At 24.2% G+C, this 21,953-nt stretch overlaps 2 protein-coding genes across 5 annotated transcripts in view; one reads left to right on the forward strand and one right to left on the reverse strand.

The window, feature by feature from the left end:
* Window positions 1–12,743, forward strand: part of LOC129614642 (anaphase-promoting complex subunit cdh1-like) — a 98,362-nt gene extending 85,619 nt beyond the window's left edge. The window contains exon 2 of the mRNA XM_055529371.1: window positions 11,920–12,743. Coding sequence (XP_055385346.1) covers window positions 12,249–12,743 — 495 coding nt within the window. The 5' untranslated portion in view covers window positions 11,920–12,248. The remainder of the gene's footprint in view (window positions 1–11,919) is intronic.
* LOC129614625 (thiamine transporter 1) overlaps window positions 1–20,111 on the reverse strand; it is a 66,696-nt gene extending 46,585 nt beyond the window's left edge. For 2 of the 4 annotated variants that reach the window (XM_055529347.1, XM_055529345.1), the window contains exon 1: window positions 8,377–8,556. The gene's annotated coding sequence lies outside the window, so the exon portion shown is untranslated. Of the gene's footprint in view, window positions 1–8,376; window positions 8,557–18,726; window positions 18,834–19,897 lie in introns of those variants that run through there. The other 2 variants (XM_055529344.1, XM_055529346.1) reach the window with 2 other exon arrangements.
* Between the last annotated feature and the right edge of the window lie 1,842 nt (window positions 20,112–21,953).

The raw sequence follows: 21,953 nt of genomic DNA on the forward strand, positions 1-21,953 counted from the left end.
TATTTTTAAAAGGTAGTTTATAGTTGAATGGATGATTTTTAAGGTAAATTATTAATTTTGTTTTTAAACACTTCCAAGAAAATTTAAAAATAAATTTTTTGATTATGTATATAAGGCGGGCAGTTAGAAGTATAAGGCATAAGGCAGCGTGAACCACAGATTATTTATGAATAAATAATTTTTGAAAAGAAAGGAAAGTCCCATTGAAATTTTTAAAATAATTTTTGAAAAATTATGGTTTTCTTTTATGTTTAACGAATCATACATCAGAAATCATACATTCGGAAATCATACATCGGAATCATACATTCGGAATTCATACATTTGACTATCAACATTTTTCCCAAAATTCTCCTTTTTCATACCTATAATTAAATAGATAATGGAATTTGGTTCCCATATCTGATCAATCCGTGTTATCTGAAATGCGTGTTTCAACAAATACGACAAAACACAATGAATTCGATGAGTTCAGTTGATTGACAGATAAAAATGTTGTAAAGTTTTCCCAGCTATAACAACACAAGTACATAGAATGGGAAGTATTTTCTCATTCTCGGAATCGCAGAATCTGCATAAAATCGTTTGTTTTTGATAATGGAAAATATAGCATGAAATTATTTGTTCTCTATACCTTGCCCCATCTGAAAGTTTTTTATTAGACGGACCGTTCTCTTACATAGTTACACAGTTTTTCCCACCACTTGCACAGTTAATTCTAGATTTAAGGATTCCTATTCATTTTTTTATCCATTTGAGCAATTTTAAGATGATTTGTTAATAGGCTTGTTGCCATTGGAATAACAGATTGAATTAGAAATCTTGATTCTATATCGTTACTCTAAATGACTTAGACTTTATTTTCTAACTAAGAAATTATTTAAGTAGTTAACTATTAAAAGTATGAGTATGAAAATAAATTCAAATGTTATAAGAATTCATTTCAATTTTTGGAATTTTTTAAAATGTCATTGGGTTTGTTTGCCAAATGCCCAATATTACAAAATTGTTCAAGACTATGTTATCCACTTATTATTCATTTCCATACAAATATCCGTATGTGCCAGTGTACTATGTGGTACATGTCTGCACATATAAAAGTTTCCTTTTGTTTATAAACTTAGATTATCTATCTAATTTATATTTACCTTATACTCTTCCTGTACACGCATATCCGGATTTTATTTAGGTAAATGTAACTTTTATGATCATTTTAGTCACAATATATTAATTTCAATTACAAAAGAGAGGTTTCCTTCATAGTAAAATATTATTAAAATTTTGTATACAGCTGCATATGCGTGTATTGTATACAACTTACAACATTTCTGTTGTATTATTTATTACTTTTGCGGTATGATGTAATGTCATTTTGAAAGAAAATGTAGAACAAAGTTAATAACTTTCTTATATTGAAGGTTGAACTTTTAAAATGATTGTAACAATTTGATAAACTCACTTTTTTTCAAAATTTATATATTACATGACAATCTTGCGGACTCTCAAATTATAAATTCCACCTCCTTCGTATCATCACGAGCTTATTATTCTACAATTTGTACAAAATATAAATGCTCGGTCACTTCGACACTTTCTAAAACTTATCTAAAAATCTAACTTAATCCTTGAAAACTAATTACCACTCCCCCCTTAAAAATTATTTTAATTTTGAATTGCTCCTAAATTTATGCAATATTGCATATTAAGATGCATTGTGCAGATTTAAACTCCAATATTGTTAAAGAAAAAAGGGCTATTTTATAAACGGTGGATTTTTTGCTGGACTGATTTTTTTTTGAACTATAAACACGTCTGATATATGTATGTATTAAAATGAGTCAGATTGCTTCATTGGTTCTTCTTTAAAAATATTAAAATAAGAGAAGAAAAAGTATTAATCAAATTATATAGACAAATCTTTATTATTATTAAAAATTGTGCCTATCAATAAACATACACGTGCAAATTATGAGAGTATAATGTGTTCTACTCCTATAAATATGCAAATAATATGAAATTATGATCATTTTACAATCATAATAGAAAAATATAAGTAAAAAATGTAGAAAAAGGAAAACAAGGTAATCTATAGTTAATCTATTCATGCTTATATGTAATAATAACGTTCTAATCTCTGTTGATGATGTTTTCCTGTAGGGAAAATTCATTTTCATCAATTTTTTTTTTTCAAAACTTTTTCATCTTAATTCCCCTTTTTTTTTTATAATGCTCTTCATTCGTAATATTATAAATATATATATTCACTTTATATTTTTCTGGTTTTTTTTTTATTTTGTAAAACAGAAATTTTGTGTCTTATGTAACGTGTAAAAATATATAGTCCTGTGTACCTTATACACATTGTATTGGATAAATGATAAAGAGTGGATAATGTTATATGCTACATATTTTTAGAGGGTTATTCAATATGTGACTTTTTTTGGAAAAGGAAATGAAGGAGTGGAATATAGCAGAAAACGAAAGAACTCTGAGCGAGTGGCAAACAGAAAAGTTAATCCCGCTGTAAATGAAGTTATTAGTATGATGGTTCTAAGAATAGTTAAATTTGATTTTATTCTATTCTATAGCCACATTCTTCATGAAATTTACAATATTTTCACTACTTTTTCCATATTAAATAAGTGGAGCCGGGAAGAATTAGCTAAAATATTTGTTAAATCAGTCAGTTCTTTTGAATATTATTTATAATCTGTATAATGATTATTTGAATAGTACATTTTCAATTTGTTACTACTAGAGGAAAGCAATTTAGAAGACTGTAGTGAGAGCAATTAAACGCATTGTTAAATACAAGAAATAAGCCGAAATAAAACTGGGGCTACTACCATTCGTAATCTAATATTTTTCGAAAAATTTGCATATAACAAGGCGAAAAACATGACTTTCTTAATATTTCTCAAAAATTTTGCATGCAAGTCCAACTGCGAACCTACATAATTATGTCAAGACTTGAAAATTTTACTATTCTGGTTAAACCGATATCATTTCAAAAAATTTTCCGTTCGACTCCTGGAACCCCACAATACTTAATAATGTTATTCTCGACAACAAATTGAATACTATGAGAATTTGATAAAATTTCGTGGAAATTCAATTATCCCAAAACAAATTGGATCGGATAACTAAAATTAATTAAATTGGAATTAAAAAACTAACATAAAAAATAATCACAATTTAATTCCTATTAAGTAACCCCTCACATATCGTGTAACAAACACATAATATATTCTACATATTTTGGATTACCTTAGAGATTCATATGAAATTGTTAAGATTAATATTGAAATATATGTACATATGTGGCGAAAATTTGTATTATACTCTAGTATACTTTGTATTACTGAAAACTTATACCGCAATTTTCATATTATAATATTATAACATATATGCAGTCACGTTGTCTATTTTATGTTCTGGTTAATATTATACTATCATAATATTATATTTATAAAAAAAAAATAAGTTATACAAAGGAAAGGTTATATAGAATCTCACCCTAATATCCTTGATTGATTAATGATATACTATTATAGATGGGATTGAATTGTATGTAGTTTAGAAAATAATGTGTAGAATATTTCAAAAAAAAATTTTTTTTTTTTGCAAAATATTCAATGTGAATTAGATTTGGATGTATGTAGGGGGTACAATATATAGATTATTACTCTATGGTTAGTCTTATTTTAAAATAAAGGAGTGCGGTATTAAAATTTATTTAATCATTCGGGTATATTGGATATTATAAAAAAAAATATTAAAATTTAGATGTTTAAAGGTGTTTTATGAACAATGTTGCTTTTCATGAATTTTACTTCATAAAATTTTAATATCAAGAAAATCTTAATAAATTTGCACGAAATTTTTATTAAATTTTTTCCAAACAAGTCATTTTGAGAACGGAATAGTATCAAGATGACTGAATAAAACTCAGAAATCAATGTGAGTTTAGCTTGGAATTCTTCAAGCAAAAATCATAACTGAAGTGGGTTTTATTAAGTCATTGTTGCATTCCGAATTTTCAAAATTTTTTTAATAATTAAAAAACCTAGTGTAGTGTAAACACTATACCCAATATTCCTTACACTAGTCAATTACTCTTTTGTTTTACTGCATATTATAAACGGAATAACCAACTTTATAATATACCTTAAGAAATCAAATTTTTCAATGGGAGAAAATATTGAGTATTATGCTTTGATTTTTCAAAAAAATTTTCAAAAATTTTTGACATACCAACATTTTAATAATAATACAAGTATAAAAAAAAAAAATTTGGAATCTCTAGAAAATCCCTATGGATGAAATCCATTCAGAACAAAAGTGGTATTTTTAGTCGAATGGAAATATTTTGTTATTTTTTAGCACTTTTCTAAAATATTTTTGAAAAAAAGTTCTTATTAGTTTTACTCTGCCCGTCGATTCTTCCGTGGCCATGTTTACAAAATTTTTCAAACTCTTGAAAATTGAAAGCTGAAATTTCATATGTAAATAGGCCTTTACTAGGAACTTATTTCCGTAAAAGAAAATTTTTATTCTCTCCCTCTCTCTCTAAAAGTTATAACACACCAGAAACCAAAAAATGGCAATTTTAAATTATTTATTGCAGTGAAGCCGTAAGCATTTTCACCATTTTGAAAACGCAAAATTTCTTTTTGCTTCTTTTACCGCAGCATACCATATTTGAATTTTAAAAAAACCAAAATGGTTGCCAAAAATTTACCATTATCTAATATCCATTTTTATCAAATTCTTGATATCATTTTTTTTCTAAACTTCAGCTTGCAGAAGTCTGCAATTTTAGCACCTTTTAGACAATAATAAATAGTTCATTTCGTTGTGTATTTTCACTTATTGATAGGAAATGTGCTACATTACAAACCATTGGTTTTCTTCAAACTCATTTTTTTTTCAAAAATTTTCAATTTGAAAAGATTTATTCATCTTTGAATAGGATTTCGATTTTTCAATCTCCATACATTTTTTTTTTTTAAATAAATTTTTAAGTTTTAAGTAAAAGAAAAAAAGGATATTGAAAATAATATAAGTACTTAGCCATAGTGCGTATACTTTTGGGAATATTCAAGTATACTTGTATTTGTTTAATATCATGAATTTGAAATTGAATTTAAAATTTGTTTAAAGTAAAACTTATGTGATGGTTATACCGATGGGTCCATCATACCATATTTATTCAATTTAAATTTTAATTTAATTTTGAAAGAAAAAAAAATTAATTTTTTATAAAATTTTGTTTTGACAAGTTCAGTTAATTTTTAAATCAGGTGCAGTCTGGCATATCAAAAAAGATAAAAAAATTTCAATTCTAATGTTATTGAAGAATCGAAATTTTAAATTTAAAAATTTCATAAATACGTAAAATTTCATGCATTTCCATAGATTAATTTTGAATAGTAAAGAATATTATTTTTTAAATCCACTGATCAATAGCTCTAAAATTTTTTGATTAATTTAAATTTTTTAATTTCTACACGAGTTAATTTTAATATTTTAGAATTAATAATGAAAATTTTGATAATTTTTATTAAAGCATTTTTAGAAGGTCTAGAATTTATTATCTATAAACTTCTCATTCTCATTGGTTTACTACATAAGTTGCAACTGGATTTGATTTTTAATAGTGTATAAGCAAATATCAATTATTAATTTTCAATTTATTTTAAAAAAATATAAATAAAATGAGTCTTTATAAATGAGAATAGGTATAGAGTTGACTCTGTCAACTCTGTGATACCCGTGATATACGTCTAGATACAATGAAGAACCCCAATAATAATATATTTGTGTACGTGAAATTTCTATTTTATAGCTTCTACTGCAATACAGTTAAATAACTTTTGAAGCTTTAGTGCAGCTATTCGAATCACTACGAACCACTACGAGGTAATAATCACATTCTATTTGAATATTACTATAGTAGTATTTACTAGTATATAAATCATTTGTGAAAATTTGGTGAGCTCGGCTCAATTAGTTTTTGAGTTATCTAGTTATGGGACGAAATACACTAACAGACGATTAGAGAAGCGGACATGGTTAAATTAACTTAGAATACGATTTTAATCAAAAACATATGCTTTTGTCTACATATCCGATCATTATTTCTTAGCATTACAAACGGTAAGGCAAACTTATAGTACATTCGTTCGTACGGGTATAAAAAGGTTTTGTCAACGTTTTATAAGCCAAATAAAATGTGAATATTAAAGCCGTGATAATTTCTTATTGTTTTTGGTTTAAAAAAATTCAAATAAAGCTGATTTGACATTATTTCGGGTTCCAATTGTTATTTTTAAAATTTGTTCTTTTTTGTGAAAAAAATAAAGCTTTGCTGAATTATAAACATTTTTGTTATTTCAAATTTGTTTTTTGTTTTTTTAAATTGATTAGTGACAATTATTATTAATAAGTGGTGTTTTTAGCACATTTTCAACGGAATAAAAATATATCATTCTTAATAAATGTAGGCATACGTCTATACCCGTAAGATCGTTTGTTTAAAAAAAAATTGTGTGGCTTCTTAAATAGAAAATTTAAGTTTTATAAATAAATGAAGTTCTATTTCAAATTTATTATATTTTCTAGAAAATCCCTTAGTTAACAGTAAATTTTTTCATATAAAAATATACAGTTATTACAATAATTATCTGACTTAATTTTACCAACATAAATTACACTGATGCTTATCTTGAATTTTAGTCTCATCCTAAAAGTATGCAATAAATTGTATGCCACAAATTAATTGCATGCAATAAGAAAAATCTTAACAACAAATATTATTGTTTACCGGAAATGTGCTACTTTACAAATCATTGATTTTTATGCATAAACTTATTATTTTTACATTCACAAAATGTGCTCAAAATATTTCAACTTTTATGAAAAAAGAAAATTTTTTTTTTTTTTTGAAAAGTTTGCGTTTTTTGTTTCGTAACTTTGTAAGACCACATTTATTTCTTTTGTAAACAATTTTGTTATAAATCTGCGAATGTTTTATAAAATTAAGGGCCTATTATTTGTAAAGCACGTTGCAGTTTTAATATTTAAAAAAAATAAATTTTGAAATTAACAAAACAGGAAATGACGGGTTTAGAATAATAGAATTCTTTAGCACTAAAATTAATTCTAACCAAAATATTTATCGAGTAATCTTGATGAAATTTTTATTTTATTTTTTGTTTGTTTAAGAAATCAAAAAAAATTTTTTTTTGCGCTACAATTTTATTAAATATTAAAATTTAATTTTATTCCAAAAAATTTCCAAATATAAAATAATTTTTTAATTAAATCGCGTTATGAGTTTTAGTTACCAACGCACACGAATTTCAACTTTCAACTAAATAAGAATATTGAAAAAATTAAATTTTAATTTCAACACAAATTTTATTGAAAAATCAACAAAATTTTTATTTTAAAAACTTTTAATTTTCTTATTGTCATTGAATAATTTTCCTTGAAACGCGATTTAATTTAAAAAAAAAAATTTAAGAACAAAACAAAAAATTCTTCCGCATCATCATTACTTATATATAGGCGGTAAAAAAATTATTCCTTTACCGTTATATTTACATGATATTGTACGTATACTAATATAATACGTACATTCTTAGTATTTACCGTTATTATATTTAGATATTATTTCATACAGCTATGTGTACAATACAGTTGTTATCGCTTTTAATGACAAAATAACTAAAATTAAAAATATTTTGCGGATAACATGAAATCACAGTAACTCGAGCAACCATTTATAAAAAAAAAAAATAAATAATGCAGAAAATAACAACTGAAAATAAATTAAATTGCTATTTGCAATAATAATATTTGTTGTTTAATACATAATATACAGGTATATTAGTGTATATATATACATAAAATATCCTTAAATAAATTTTCGAAATCTTAAATGTATTGGAACAAAATATTGATTTTTCATTTCATTTCATAATCTTAAATCAATTTTAAATTTCTGATTAAGATTGGAACTAATTATAATTAAATTTAGAATTAATTAAATATTTTAACAAGATTTCACATTTATTGTAACTACTCCCTCTATGAATAAAGTTTGAAATTAATTAATCTCTTTCAAAAATAATTAAATATTGAGTATCACTCTCAATTGTTGTGAAATTCTTTTCATTAATTTTCCATTCTTCTCCATATTTTTAATTCAAAATGCTTTAATTTTTAAATAATAACGTTATTTTCATTATAAACACCTGACTTCTATATGACACTTCAACTTTATACAGTTATTCTTAAAATAACAGTAAAAAAAAATGATATATATTTTTCTCTTTTTAATTTAGATAAATGTCAGACTAAAATTCTTACCTTATTCAATATAAAATACCATGAATTTTTTTTTTTCGAGTTGGTCATTTCTCTGATATTACGAAACTATTTAAGAATTAATTGGTTATTTTAATAAAATTATAAAAATATTTTCACACATTTACAGTTATTTGTTTTTTTTTTACATTTATTCTTTCTCTTTATTAAATTTAATTGAATCCGGCACCCAAAAAATAAATAAAAACAAACAATATAATAGAGAATAGCGTTTCCTAATAGAGAACTTGTATGTAACAATTATAATATTTAACTACACATTTTCGAAGACACATAACCTCTAAATTGAACAGCTGTTTAATTTGAAGAAAAGTTTTCGAAAAAACCAAAAAAAAAATTTATTTTTCTCTCTTTTGTTTTCTGAAAAGAAAAAAAAAGCTTTTCGCTCTTCTCTTTGCAATAAAACTGTAAAAGTTTTTACAGAGAATTCGAAATTACCGTTATTTTCAGTATAAATTTCAAAGTTCATTCAAATTGTAATACAAGCATTTTTTTTTAATTCAAATTATTGAATGAAAAAGTTGAAAGTGTTTGTATTACAGATAAACTTTGAATATTACAAAAGAAATGAAAATATTTATTTTTAACGAAGAAAAAACGAAACTTTTGAAAGTTATTAAAAGTACAGTTAAAATATTGATGCTAGTGTTTGTACTAAAAAAAATATAAACAATTTGGTTTGTGTCTGGAATAAAATTTTATTTAAAAGTTTTTTTATATTTTCTTATGCCTACAATTCAAATCCAAATATGAATAGAAATAGATATATAGTAAATATATATTTTTACGGTCTTGTATAATATTATAACGGTACATATAACAGTTGATTTTCAAAAATTTTCATTTGGAAAGCTTACTGTTTTTAATGCAATTTTATGTAAGAGATGTTACTGCATAAAAGTATTATTAAATAAGTTTGTTAAAATTCTTTGATATACTTGAGAGTTATGATACGTGCAAAATTTTTAAGGCGGCTGTATATGAAAAAGTTTAAATGGATTTTATGTCATTATAATCCCGATATTCTAACATTAAGATTCCTCATTAATACCATAAAAAAGGAAAACAAAAATTAAAAAAAGAATTCTGTAAAAAGGTCGAAATCATGATTTACTGAAGCCGGAGGTGTAATAGAAAATTTTTAATTATACGTTCTTTATATTTGTTAAGAGCATATTCTGTATTGAACTTTAAAATTTTTAGAATTAAATTGTAAGTTGCTTAAAATTTATTTAAGTACGGTTCGCTTTCAAGGTAATGACTTCCAAGGCAATAACATTTTTCACTAGTGCAAAATATTATCTTTAATAACTTTACTCTAGAGTGACTAAAATAAATTACTTTTATTCTTTAATGTCTATAGTTTACTATAAGAAAGTAAATTTAAATATCTTATGATTAAATTATAAAATGCGCCTTTAAATATGCAAATCAACTTTATTTGAAAATAATAATATTATAAATTATCTTTTCCCACCTTTTTTTTTCTTCTCAATGCTAATTATTTTTAATAGTAAAAGCTTAACCCTATATCTCTAGTTAATACGTAAATACGATAATAATTGTGACATCATAAAAAATATAAGCTATATTTTTAAAATAAAATAATTTTCGTATCAGTCATGCTAGTAAAATGTATAACAATTAGAAATTTATTATATTTTGAATATGTGGGTGTTCGCAAACCCAACATAATTATTACTGTACAAACAATTAATTAAATTTTTTTTTTAATGGATGAAATTATGTTTTATAATTTATTTAGAAAATTTTCTCACAAAACACTAACTGCCCAGCTATTATACACATAAAGCGAATAAAGTAGTCTACAATATTTTTTGCATTCTTCTTCTAATTTGATAGAAAAATTATCATTATATATATATATATATATATATATATATATATATATATATAATTTAAAATATTACGTATGTAAACAAGTTAAAAATTAATAAATTAATTTAATACAATGGTCACGAATTGTTTTTAAAAACATGTTAATTTCTATAATATGTAGGTTCATTTAACAATTTGTTACTTATTAAAGTGATAAGTACATTCGTTTTATGACACAATTTATACAATCTTATATACGTCTTATACATGTTATACAATATCCTTCAATAATATTTACACGTGTAAGAATTAACTGGCAACAGTAACAATAATGTCATAATAATGATTTCATATTATAAAAAGAATTAAAATTATGTACGAATAGATACAAAAAATGTTGCTAACGTGATAATATGATAATTTTTTACTTTTATATAATTGTAAAAAGATAAAAGTAATGATTGTAAAGGATATAATTTAAATTGTTTACAAACACGATATAAAAAAAAAAAAATTATCACATACTATACGCAAATCAGTATGATTGGTGTGATGAAGAAAAAATTTCTTTTAATTATTCTGTAAAATAAGAATGCGTATAACAGAAAGAGAGAATTTCTTTCGAAATAAAGGCCGGTTCAGTTTTGGAGGAACTATAAATTAAGAATTTACAGAGTACGTACAAGAAGATGGAAATAGGAGTAATGGCATGAGGGTGTTAACTAATTTGCTAATTAAATAATGTCGGTTCGACTTATTTCTAATATGATTTTTGAGCAGTAACTAAACGGTTTCGAACCAATTAAAAGATTTCTTTCAAATGGAACCGCAATAACAGGAAATGTTATTATTAAATAACGCATGTGTTACTCCGAAAAGGGCGATTTTTTTTATTATCAATTTGGCCAAAATTTGATAAAATGTGTTCACAATCATAGAATCCTTTAAAAGTGACAGAACCTTCAAAAGTGATGTTTGACCGTCCGAAAATACTTTAGGATTTCAATTGAAAGTTTGAATAATAGCAAAGCTTTCAATTACTTCTAATTCGAGCTTTCAACTAATAACTAATTACTTGTTATACCCTGCAACTTCGGATCCGGTATATACCCTGCACCTTCGGAAAAGTTTCATAGCAAAATAAATGTACCCTTCGGGAAGGATGTATTCATTTTGTTATAAAACTTTTACAAGTTGTTCCTTTCCTGCCAGAGACGGCTGTTATTGTAATTCTACTGATTCGGACAACGTGTTCGGGTAGTTACTATACAATTTAAAATGGTTGTTTTTTTAGAATATTTGAAAAAATAATAAAACTAGATTTATGAAACTAGACAGTCATGTGTCCTATTGTTCTAATTATCTATAGGGTGATTTGACAGGTTGGAGTACTTTGTATAAAATAATGAAAGCTAATTCTAGATATTTCAAAAACAAATTTTTAAACTCAGATTGTCAAGGTGCAGGGCAGGGTATAATTCGGTCAATTTATAGCGACTGAAACATTTTTACTTGTTTATTACAAGAGTTTACATTAGAAATTTCTTCAACCCTGCGAGTGACAAATTTACTGAATTTTTTATAAGAAACTTTTATTAAAAATTTAATAATTTTTTCATTTAAAAACATAAGCTGAGAATTTTAATTCAAAATTTTAATTTTTATTTTTTCAATTTATTTTTTCAGATAAACAAATTTTATAATTCATTTGTCGGTATTATTAGAGATGATGGAATTTTTTCATTTTTATTGAATTCCCCATTTAAATATAATTTACAAAAACTGAACCATATTTGGATCTTCATTTAAGGAATCATTATCAAATAAATTAAAAAATTAAATTTTAATAATCTTATACATCCATGTGAACGAATATTTTACAAAGAGAAAATAGGAGATTACATCAATATCATAATCTATATGAGTATATCAATTTATCCAAATATGTATGGAAGAAAATTTATAACACCAATATTTAGAAGAAATCAAAAATAACAATAATTATTGTATAAAGAATGGCATCAGTAACAGGACAACCAAGAAAACGAAGTTTAAAAAGTGTTTTTATTGGTGGACTTGGTGCTAATCTTCATAGTAATAATAATTTTAATATTAATTCTGGTGGTAGTAGCAGTAATAATAGTAATGATAAAGAACCAGATACAATATTATTAACAACAATACCAATAAAAAATACAGATAAAAATTGTAGTGTTATTATAACATCACCAGATTCTTTATATCCAGATAATAATAATACATCAGCATTAACAGCAGCAACAACATTAACATCAACAACAATAACAATTGATCCACCAAATAATACAATAGCAACATTAGATCCAAGTGGTAATTTTAATGGAAATAATATAGGAGTTACAAGTATTGTTAGTCATAATAAAGAGAAAAAACGTACACGTAAAGATAATGTAAGATTTGATACTAAGGAAACACATTATGAAGATAATTCAGAGATGAGATCGATGATTGCTGAAGAAATACGAAAGTAAGTATATATTATATAAAATGCATTTTCATTTTTTAAATTTTAATTTTTTAATTTATATTCCAATTTTAAAATTGATTCTCCTTTTTTTAATTTTTTTTTTTCAATTTTCATTGTTTCTTTTACTTTATAAAGAAAATTTTAATATTTGAAAATAATGTAAATTTCATTTATTTATACTTCAATACCCTTAAGTATTTAGTACGTGTTGTGGGAGGATCTTTTTAAATATGTATAAATATTTTGAGTTTTGAGAATTGTGTGATGATAATGAAAGATAAAATATTTAAATATTTCTATATAATTTGAAAATGAATGAATTTTCAAAGCTATTAACACCTTCATTCCGTTGACGTCACTCAACCTTATTACTTATGTACTTTTATTAAAATTTCTTCAGAGTTGAAATAAATAAATGATACAAAATTGAATAAGTCTGTTACGAGTACAAAACGCGTGGTAGTTAAAAAATATTGAACAATAAAATTAATTTTTCATTGACATTGTCTTATGTCATAGTACTGCGTTCCCATCTTGTCAATATTATTATACCCTTGAAGTAAATCTGTCAAACAAATCAGTATGACAGGAAAGTGAAATGTAAAATTTACTCAATATTTTATTAAATGAGAAAAACAGAAACTTCTTCTTCTTTGTTAGCATTACAGCCTTCTGTGAGCCAAAGCTTCCTCTTCTAACTTCTTCCATCTCATACGAGTACGATCTAGCGCTAACGTATTGGAGTTAGTCGATCCCATTTTTCTTCAATATACTTCCACCGGCTTTTTGGCCTTCCTCTTTACTTTGTTCCCTGCACACGATGTGCAAATAGTTCCTTTATCATATTTTCCCTCGGCATTCGAATAACGTATCCCAGCCGCCTATAATTCTTTGCGACTTCACGAACCGAATGATGTTTTTATGTTGTGATAAATCTTCTAGTTCGTTATTGAACCTGATTCTATAAAGAAACAGAAACTGCTACACAATAAACAACATTACTTATCAAGTGCATATGTACAATATCAGCACTCGGTCATATCTGAGTACTTAATTGATTTGGTGTTAAACCGAAAATGTAACATTTTCCACAAACATATGGTATAGTTTTTGAGGTCTCCTACAAATTTCTGATCAAAGTCAAATTTGACATTAATATTAAATGAACTGTTTTAAATTTTATAAGTAAAGTAATTTAGGTTAAAACAAAATTTCTCAATAAGAGAAAAAGAATAAATCCTTGGGTACAATAATATGTTAAAAGTGTAAAAAAAATAAGTGAGGGTGCGTGCAAATTTATTTGTTTCTTTTCAATTAAATTGTAAAAAAAAATACAAAAAAAAAATTAAATAAAATTCAATTTTGAATAATTTACAGTGAATTGACATGATTTTTTGAAATCAATTTTAAAAAAGCATTAAATGAAAAATGTCAGATTAAAATGCAAAATAAAATGAAATTCCATAAATAAAATTTCAATTTAGCTAGAATCAATTACTAAAATTTATGTCATATAAGATCCAAAAGAAAATTTTTTTTTTTTTTAAGAAATTTGCATTTTGTGTTCTTTTTCTTTTTGCGTGAAATTAATCACAAAAAATTTGCATGCATATGAATGAAATTTTTTTACATACATTTACAAAGTTCTTCTCCAATTCGCTTCTGAAGAAGCACTTTTCCAACCAAAAAATGAATACACCGGTAATAATAAGAGTTTACTACATTCAAATAGTTATTTTTATTCATATACCAAAATTTTTCAATTTATTGCATACTTTTGGGATGAACTAAGAAAAAGATTGGAAACAAACGTTCGTTAACATGATAACGGTTGATTAATGGATGGCTAAATTAGTGAACTAAGATAAATAATTATATTTTTTGACATGAAATGTCATTAAAATTTGGGAAAGCTTGTAGTTTCGAAAATATAAGACAAATTTTACCAATATTGTGTGGCGATAAATTGGGTTGAGAATGGAAAAAATTAGCTTCTTACAAAATGAACTATTTATTAGTACATATTTAAAAGCTTGTAAAATTTAAGACTACTAAAACTTATTTTATGTCTAAAAGAAGAACTATACCAAAAATTTGAAAAAAAAATACCGGATTTCAGATTTCGACCGATGGACTGACTTAAAGACAACCGGACAGAGTAAAACTAATAAGCACTTTTTTCCAAAAATATTTTTTTTTTGAAAAATTGCTAAAAAGAAATAGTTAAATACGAGTATGAAATGTTAGATCCAATGAACTTAAATTTGAATATTTGCTAAAATGATAATTAAATTTCTCATTATGATATTTTGATGTGAAAAAAAAATTAACTATATTTAGGTACTATAGTTGAATGGGGCGGTTTTTTTTTTTTTTTTTTTTTTTCCTTATTCACTCCTAGAAGGAGCATAGAGCTAGTGCATGATTTCTCATGCACTAGTTTCATAGCGTCATAGAGTTTAACTAGGTAGGTGACTAATCTGCCGTAGTTTTATTTATATTAATTATTTGAGGTTATTAATATTTACTGTTTATTTTTCTTAGTTTTTTTTTTTTAATATGGAATATTACGAATATTTGAAAATTACTTGTATAATATTTATTAGTATTGTATATTAAGTTATAATAATATTGAATATAATTTTTATAGTGACCTGACCGGGGTTTGAACCCGAGACCCTTCGGTTAAAGGACCGGTGCCATAACCACTGCACCAATGGTCAAATCTGGGGCGGTTACGCATATTTATTCCGGCAGATGGTTTTCCGTTTTTTAAAGAAAAATAAATGACAACTTTTCAATTTATTAGGTTAGAATTAATTTTATAAACTAATAGGATTTTTACATAAAATAGGTTTCGGTTTACTAACTTTTTGTAACTATTCCGCTATTAGTAAGGTATTGTATATCCAGATAAAAGTTTACTAATTGTTTTTAGCATTTGAACAATTTTGGTTGCAAATAATTCGTGTCATTCGTACGAGAATTGAAATAATTCACTATAGTTGTTAAACAAGGCGAATTTAAAGGGAACGAAAATTGTAATTCAATGTAATTTCAGACACGTATTAAGGCTTGTACATAAATTGTGCTTTACATTTTCAAATTGACAAGTGACAGCTTTTGAACTTGATGTATTTCAACTTTCATTTCTAAAATTTGAAGCATATATAAAAATTATCTTGTCAAAATTAATAAATAATTTTAATTATATTAAGCACATCATCTTATTTGTTTATAAAATATTCACATTTTTATAAATATTTCTACATAATCACAACCATTTTTGATTATATTCTTTTATGAATCGAAATACAAAAACAAATTAAAATTTGACATAATCTTTAATTATACTCTTTAATTCTGTATTCAATTTTATAATTTCATTTTTTATAAAATTCCTTTTTGCCGAATCAATTATTTTATTTTCTAATTTTTAAATTTGTCAATGGCCTTTATAATAATAATGAATGTGTCCAAAAATTAGAAAAAATAAAATTTTTTCTAATATTTTTTTTTCTTAGTTTAAACAAAAATTGTCATCTTTTCTCTTTTTTTTGTTAAAATTTTACAATGGCGAACCGACCGACAATGAATGATCTTTGTTATTTACTTGTCATTTCTATTGTCATAATCATTTCTGCCCAAAAAAAACACAAAAACCATATTATAACAATAACAAATGAATTAAAATACAACAATAATAAAAACGAAAAACAATAAAGATTTATTGATAGAATCTATTCAGCCAGATGACAACAATTAATTAAAATTGTAAAAAAAGAAAATGTTATAAAAAAGGAGAAATTAAAAAAAAAAGAGAAGAGAAAAACGTTCTTTCTCTCTTTTCATTAGTAATTATTTTTGATACAACGGCTGCTGACAATATCAGTTAATCTTAATTAACTAACTTTTGTTAAGATTTCAGTTTAAATTTTGATATTCGAAACAAAACTTGAACAAAATTCATAACAGTATAACAAATTTGTTATTCCGTTTTGTATTTCTAGTTCCTCTCTCCAGTTGATAGATATTTGACACATTCATGTTAATGCTTTTTATTTGTCAATTATACAGCGTTTCATTTAAGAGACCATAATATTTTAAACGTATAACGCTTCAGATGTATAACAATTTCCATTGCACCAATCAACATGAGGGAGCATTTAAGAAGCTTAGCAACGTACATTTAATCGGGTAGATTGCTTCACAGGAAAATTTTTAAAATTTATATAGGATTTCAATAAAAATAACTGTTCATGTAACAAAATGATAAATAACAAATGACAACTGTTCATATAACACAGAGAAACAGACGAACTACTCTCAACTACTTAATATTTTCGGGAAAAAATAAACAATAAAAAGAAAATCATCAATTATATGTGTATTACTCGTAGTAGTTTAAGAATATTATGTTGTAATTTTTGGTTAGAACAATTGAGTTGCCTTGCGGTGGGTCTCTTTACCTGTATATATTATCATTTTATATATTATCTCAATTAATTTTGTTTAGAACAATATTGTTTTCAAATTGAGAATAATTGAATTCAAATTAACTACAATTGAATTTAAATTAACAGTAATTGAATTTAATTTTTATAATATGATCAGCAATATAAAATATTTTTATCAATGATATTATTGCTTTTCCGGACAGGAAGATAGGAGAGTTATGTATGGTCAAAAGGTATTTTAAATTAGCAATCAATTCAAATATGAACATTCAAATTATGCACTGTGTACGGTTTTGCATGACCATTTTAGTGATCACATTAATAACTATGTATCGCTTTCATTGTATTTGAGCCAAATTAATGTAATGTGGTTTCAAAAATATTGTTCCGATGAAATAACTCCGAAAATTAAATCCGAAAATTAACTCCGAAAAATTTATAAACACCCCTTAAAATATGGCATTATATTAGGAAGTATCCGTTAGCAATATTAATAGTAGATATCTTATGGTAATCTTGAACATTTTTTTTTTTTGGTTTATGATATTTGTTTCATTAAAACTTTTGGTCAAAATACTGTCATTTATACTTCTCTTTTTCTCTCAAGTTTTAATGAAAAGGATAAATAGACAATATAGAAAGCCTTTGTAATAAAATAAATGTGTTTTCTTTTGTTTATTGTTCTTATAAATATTTTTGGTCGAAAATTAAATTCAAATTATCTATTGTGAAATTAAATTAAAAAAAAAAAAAAAAAAATTTTAAAACAAATTTTAACTATTAACAATTTTAATGGTTTTTACTAACTTTCAATAAAATAACATGAAAATTTTTAGTCTACCAGATATTGTTAAAACCGCGAAAATATTTTAAAATACAAAATATTCAAAAAGAAAATAGGATAATTAGTGTGTACATATGTAATCATTAATAGTTATTTTATCTATTTTCGTTTATTATTATTATTGTTAACAATGCAATAAAAATAGTTATTGTTATTTTTTTATTTCTTAATTTAAATTTGGATAACAAATTTTATTTTGCGCAGTGCTCATATAAGTTGAGATTTTTTTTTTAAATTTATTTTTCAATTATTACTTTGCTGAACAGTGTTTTAATTAATTCTTGTGATTGAGTTATTTATGAGTGATAAAACTGAGTGATTTATAATTGTTTGAGTAAGAGTGATTTTCCGCGGGAAATGTCAGAATTTTATAGTATATTTAAGAGGGACTGCCTACTGCTCAGAATCAAGCAAAATTACCAACACGTATTTGACTCTCAGCGGCTCAATCAGGAACACGGCTCAAATTCCCCACAAATTTGGTGTTTTTAATCGGAGTCTATTATTATAGGTTTAATTTTGAATATGAGCATTCCCAGGTATTCACAATAAGTAAATAATTTGATATTTTTATTTAATAAATGTTTGTATAATTTTGTAGTTACTATATTAACTACAAAATTATACAACTACTATATTAACTACAAAATTATAAAACTTGTATAATAAATGTTTATTATACTCACATTATACTGTTGTTGATATTTTAAAAGGCTCAGAATACAAAATTATTTTTATATAATTAAATAATTTGTCATGTAATTTTCTACATTTTTTTCCCCGCTTAATATTTCTAGAATAATTTGAACAAATTTAACCAATTTATTTATAATTATTAATAATACAGTGAGTAACAAATAAATTACTGCAATAATAATTTAAAAAAAAAAAGAGTGTTGCCGCTTCTTAATTCAAATTTATCTATATAAAATAAATTTTAAAAAACAATTCACCCAAATTCTGTGTATAAAAATTTTTCACTTAATTTTATTTTCTTTTTTGGTATAGATTTTATGTACAAGTATTTATAAATAAAATATTGTCATATTGTATTATTATTTGTATGTAATACTGTATAACAAATTAAACATCTTATTATTGGAATACAATGGTATACTAATAATACATATGTACGTATGTATATACATTTAATATTATTTAGGTAACAAATTTTTAAAATGTTTATTTAAGTACATACATAAGATTATTTAAAAATATATTTGAACATTTTCTTTAAAAATAGAATGACATTTTTCAATTCATATACCAAAATTTTATATATTGAGCTTTGCAATATTGTACGTATATATTATGTATATGTATGTGTATTTGCACATAGTTATTTAAACATACATAAAATCTATATCCATAAAATTTTTTGTTAATGTAGGTATGCCTTTTTTTTTTTTTTGGGTATTTTTGTAGTGTATGCAAAATTTTTATGAAAAAACAAATTGTATATATAAAATATAAAATTAGAGTACATTGACCGTCAAAAGCAGAACACACGATAGCCTATTGTAATAGAAAAAGAAGTAAGAGTAAGAAAGGGGAAAAATTATTTAATAATATGACGTTTAATGAGAAACCTTGACTTCGTTTTAATATGCAACAACAATACAAACATGCATGTAATTGGCATGAAGGTGTCGGCGTTAATGTCGATTAAACGTTCATTTATGCAAATATTGAGCATTAAAACACATTTTTGTTTTTCTTTTTTTTTTTCAATTTAAATTCATAATATTTTTACGCACGTTTAAATGCATATTAAATGTATATGTATGCATTTATATTTGTTTAAATAATTAATACTTAAATTGAATAAATATAATAATAATAATAAAACAAAATTACAATAAAATGCGTTTATAACACGTTCACTTTAATTTTTTTTTTCGCTTATCAACTTTTATTTGAGTACGATTGAACAAATCAACGAGTTTTTATTTTCTTTTCTTTTCTTATTCTTCGCTAAATTTTTTTTTTTTAAATTTTCATTTATTTTTTTTTTTTTTTTGTTTTATCTGTATGGAACGAACGACTGACAACAATTTATCAACTACCTTGAGACCAACTGATCGTGCCATATTTTTTACTTTTTATATAGTTGCGTCTCGTGCCAATGCAAACTAATCTGTTTTAGTGTATATACGTATATAGAAGAGAAAAAAAAAACATAAAAGCTTTCTCTCAAAATCATTAACAATTTTTTTTTTGGTATAGATTTTTTAATGTTTCATTTAGAAGATCTTTAAAACAGTTACATATGTAAAATGCTTGTATTTTTAGTTTTACAACTGTTTGATTGCTTATTTCATACGTTTCCAACTGTATGATCGCATGGAATAAAACAGATTGATTGCAATTTTTAGTTGACGCAATCGATTTGAATTGAAGGAATTGATTAGATGTGCGCTCAACAATTTTACAACCAAGCAATAAAAATTGCATGCATAACTGAGCCCTAAATTAGATTATTAATACGGTTTGTTAGTTTATATTCTATTTAATGACTGTTGTGTGGTTGTCGCATTTTTTCACATAACTTCTACTCTTTTTCTTCGCTCACATATTGGTATTTCTTTGGAATAATTTTGACAGAACATTTTATTTTTTGAAATAATTTTTTCAAATGTCAAACTCATTAGAAAATAAAGTAGAAACATATTTTTTAATATAGTCCGACATTCCGCTGTTTAATTTGACAAATTTTAAAATATCCTTTTTTATTTAGTGACAAAATTAATTAAATTTTGAATATTTTTAATTTTCTTGCAATTGAGTATTTTGCATGACACACAAAATATAAACAAAAAACACTTAGATATACAAAATTATTGTATTGTTTCAAATTATACCTTATAATAGCACCATATAACGATTGACTAATGAAAAATTTCAAGTATATAATTAAAAAACCATAAAAAAATTTTTTTTGCAAAAATTTTTAGTAATTAGTTATTGTATAGCTGAGAACAAGTTCTTTAATATAATCAATTAATTGTTTGTCTTGAGCTAATGTTATTTTATTAGTTTTCGGCATTTATTTAAAGAATGAATTTGGGATTGATTAATTTATAGATCGTTTATCTTGCTTACTTTAATGTATAATTAAATATTATGACTCTTTTAGAACATTTTATAATAGGGTATACTTTATATTGGAAATGAATACAAAGCTCATGTAAATCATGTTTCTACAAGTTTTACTTCTATTCAAACAAACTTGTATGATATCGAACTAGTTCGATACAAATCATTATTTCGAGAATTTCATTCTTTATTATCCGTTTTGTTTTTGAAATAATATTTTAAAATGTCATCTAAATTACACAATGAAAATTGAAATTTAAGTGCAGTTGATAACAAATATGGTAATTTGTTCTAAAAGTTGCAAAATTTTTTAGATGTGTTGTAATAATTTAGTTTGTAAAATAGTTAAATTTTTATAATTAAATTAAGTATGTTCGTAATGTTGTATTATGCAACTAGTTGTGTAATACTCGTATGTTATTGAAAATGTTATGAATTGTAACACTGTTTCATAATATATATACAAATTTTTGTACATCACTATTTGTTAAATTTTTGAATTTAAATTATTTTATTTTGATAAATTAAGTTGAATAACAATCAATAAAAATGCAAGTATATAGTTTCTTATACGAAATTCCCTTTCTGTTTCAATACTGAAACTATACTCGTGAAAACTATTTTGTTATAAGAAGAAAACAGAGAACAGAAAGAGAGAATGTTAATTTATTAGAGTCTAGATTGTTTTAAAACTTTCCCTCTCCTTTTTAAGCCAATATAAAAAATAAATTTATTGAAAATGAAAAACAATTATTTTGACATAAACTCTTGTCATTTTTGACATAATTGCCTTTTATGTTTCTAATGAATAATGAAT

This window comes from Condylostylus longicornis, unplaced genomic scaffold, assembly GCF_029603195.1.
Source record: "Condylostylus longicornis isolate FDR11 unplaced genomic scaffold, ASM2960319v2 ptg000114l, whole genome shotgun sequence".
Lineage (NCBI taxonomy): Eukaryota > Metazoa > Arthropoda > Insecta > Diptera > Dolichopodidae > Condylostylus > Condylostylus longicornis.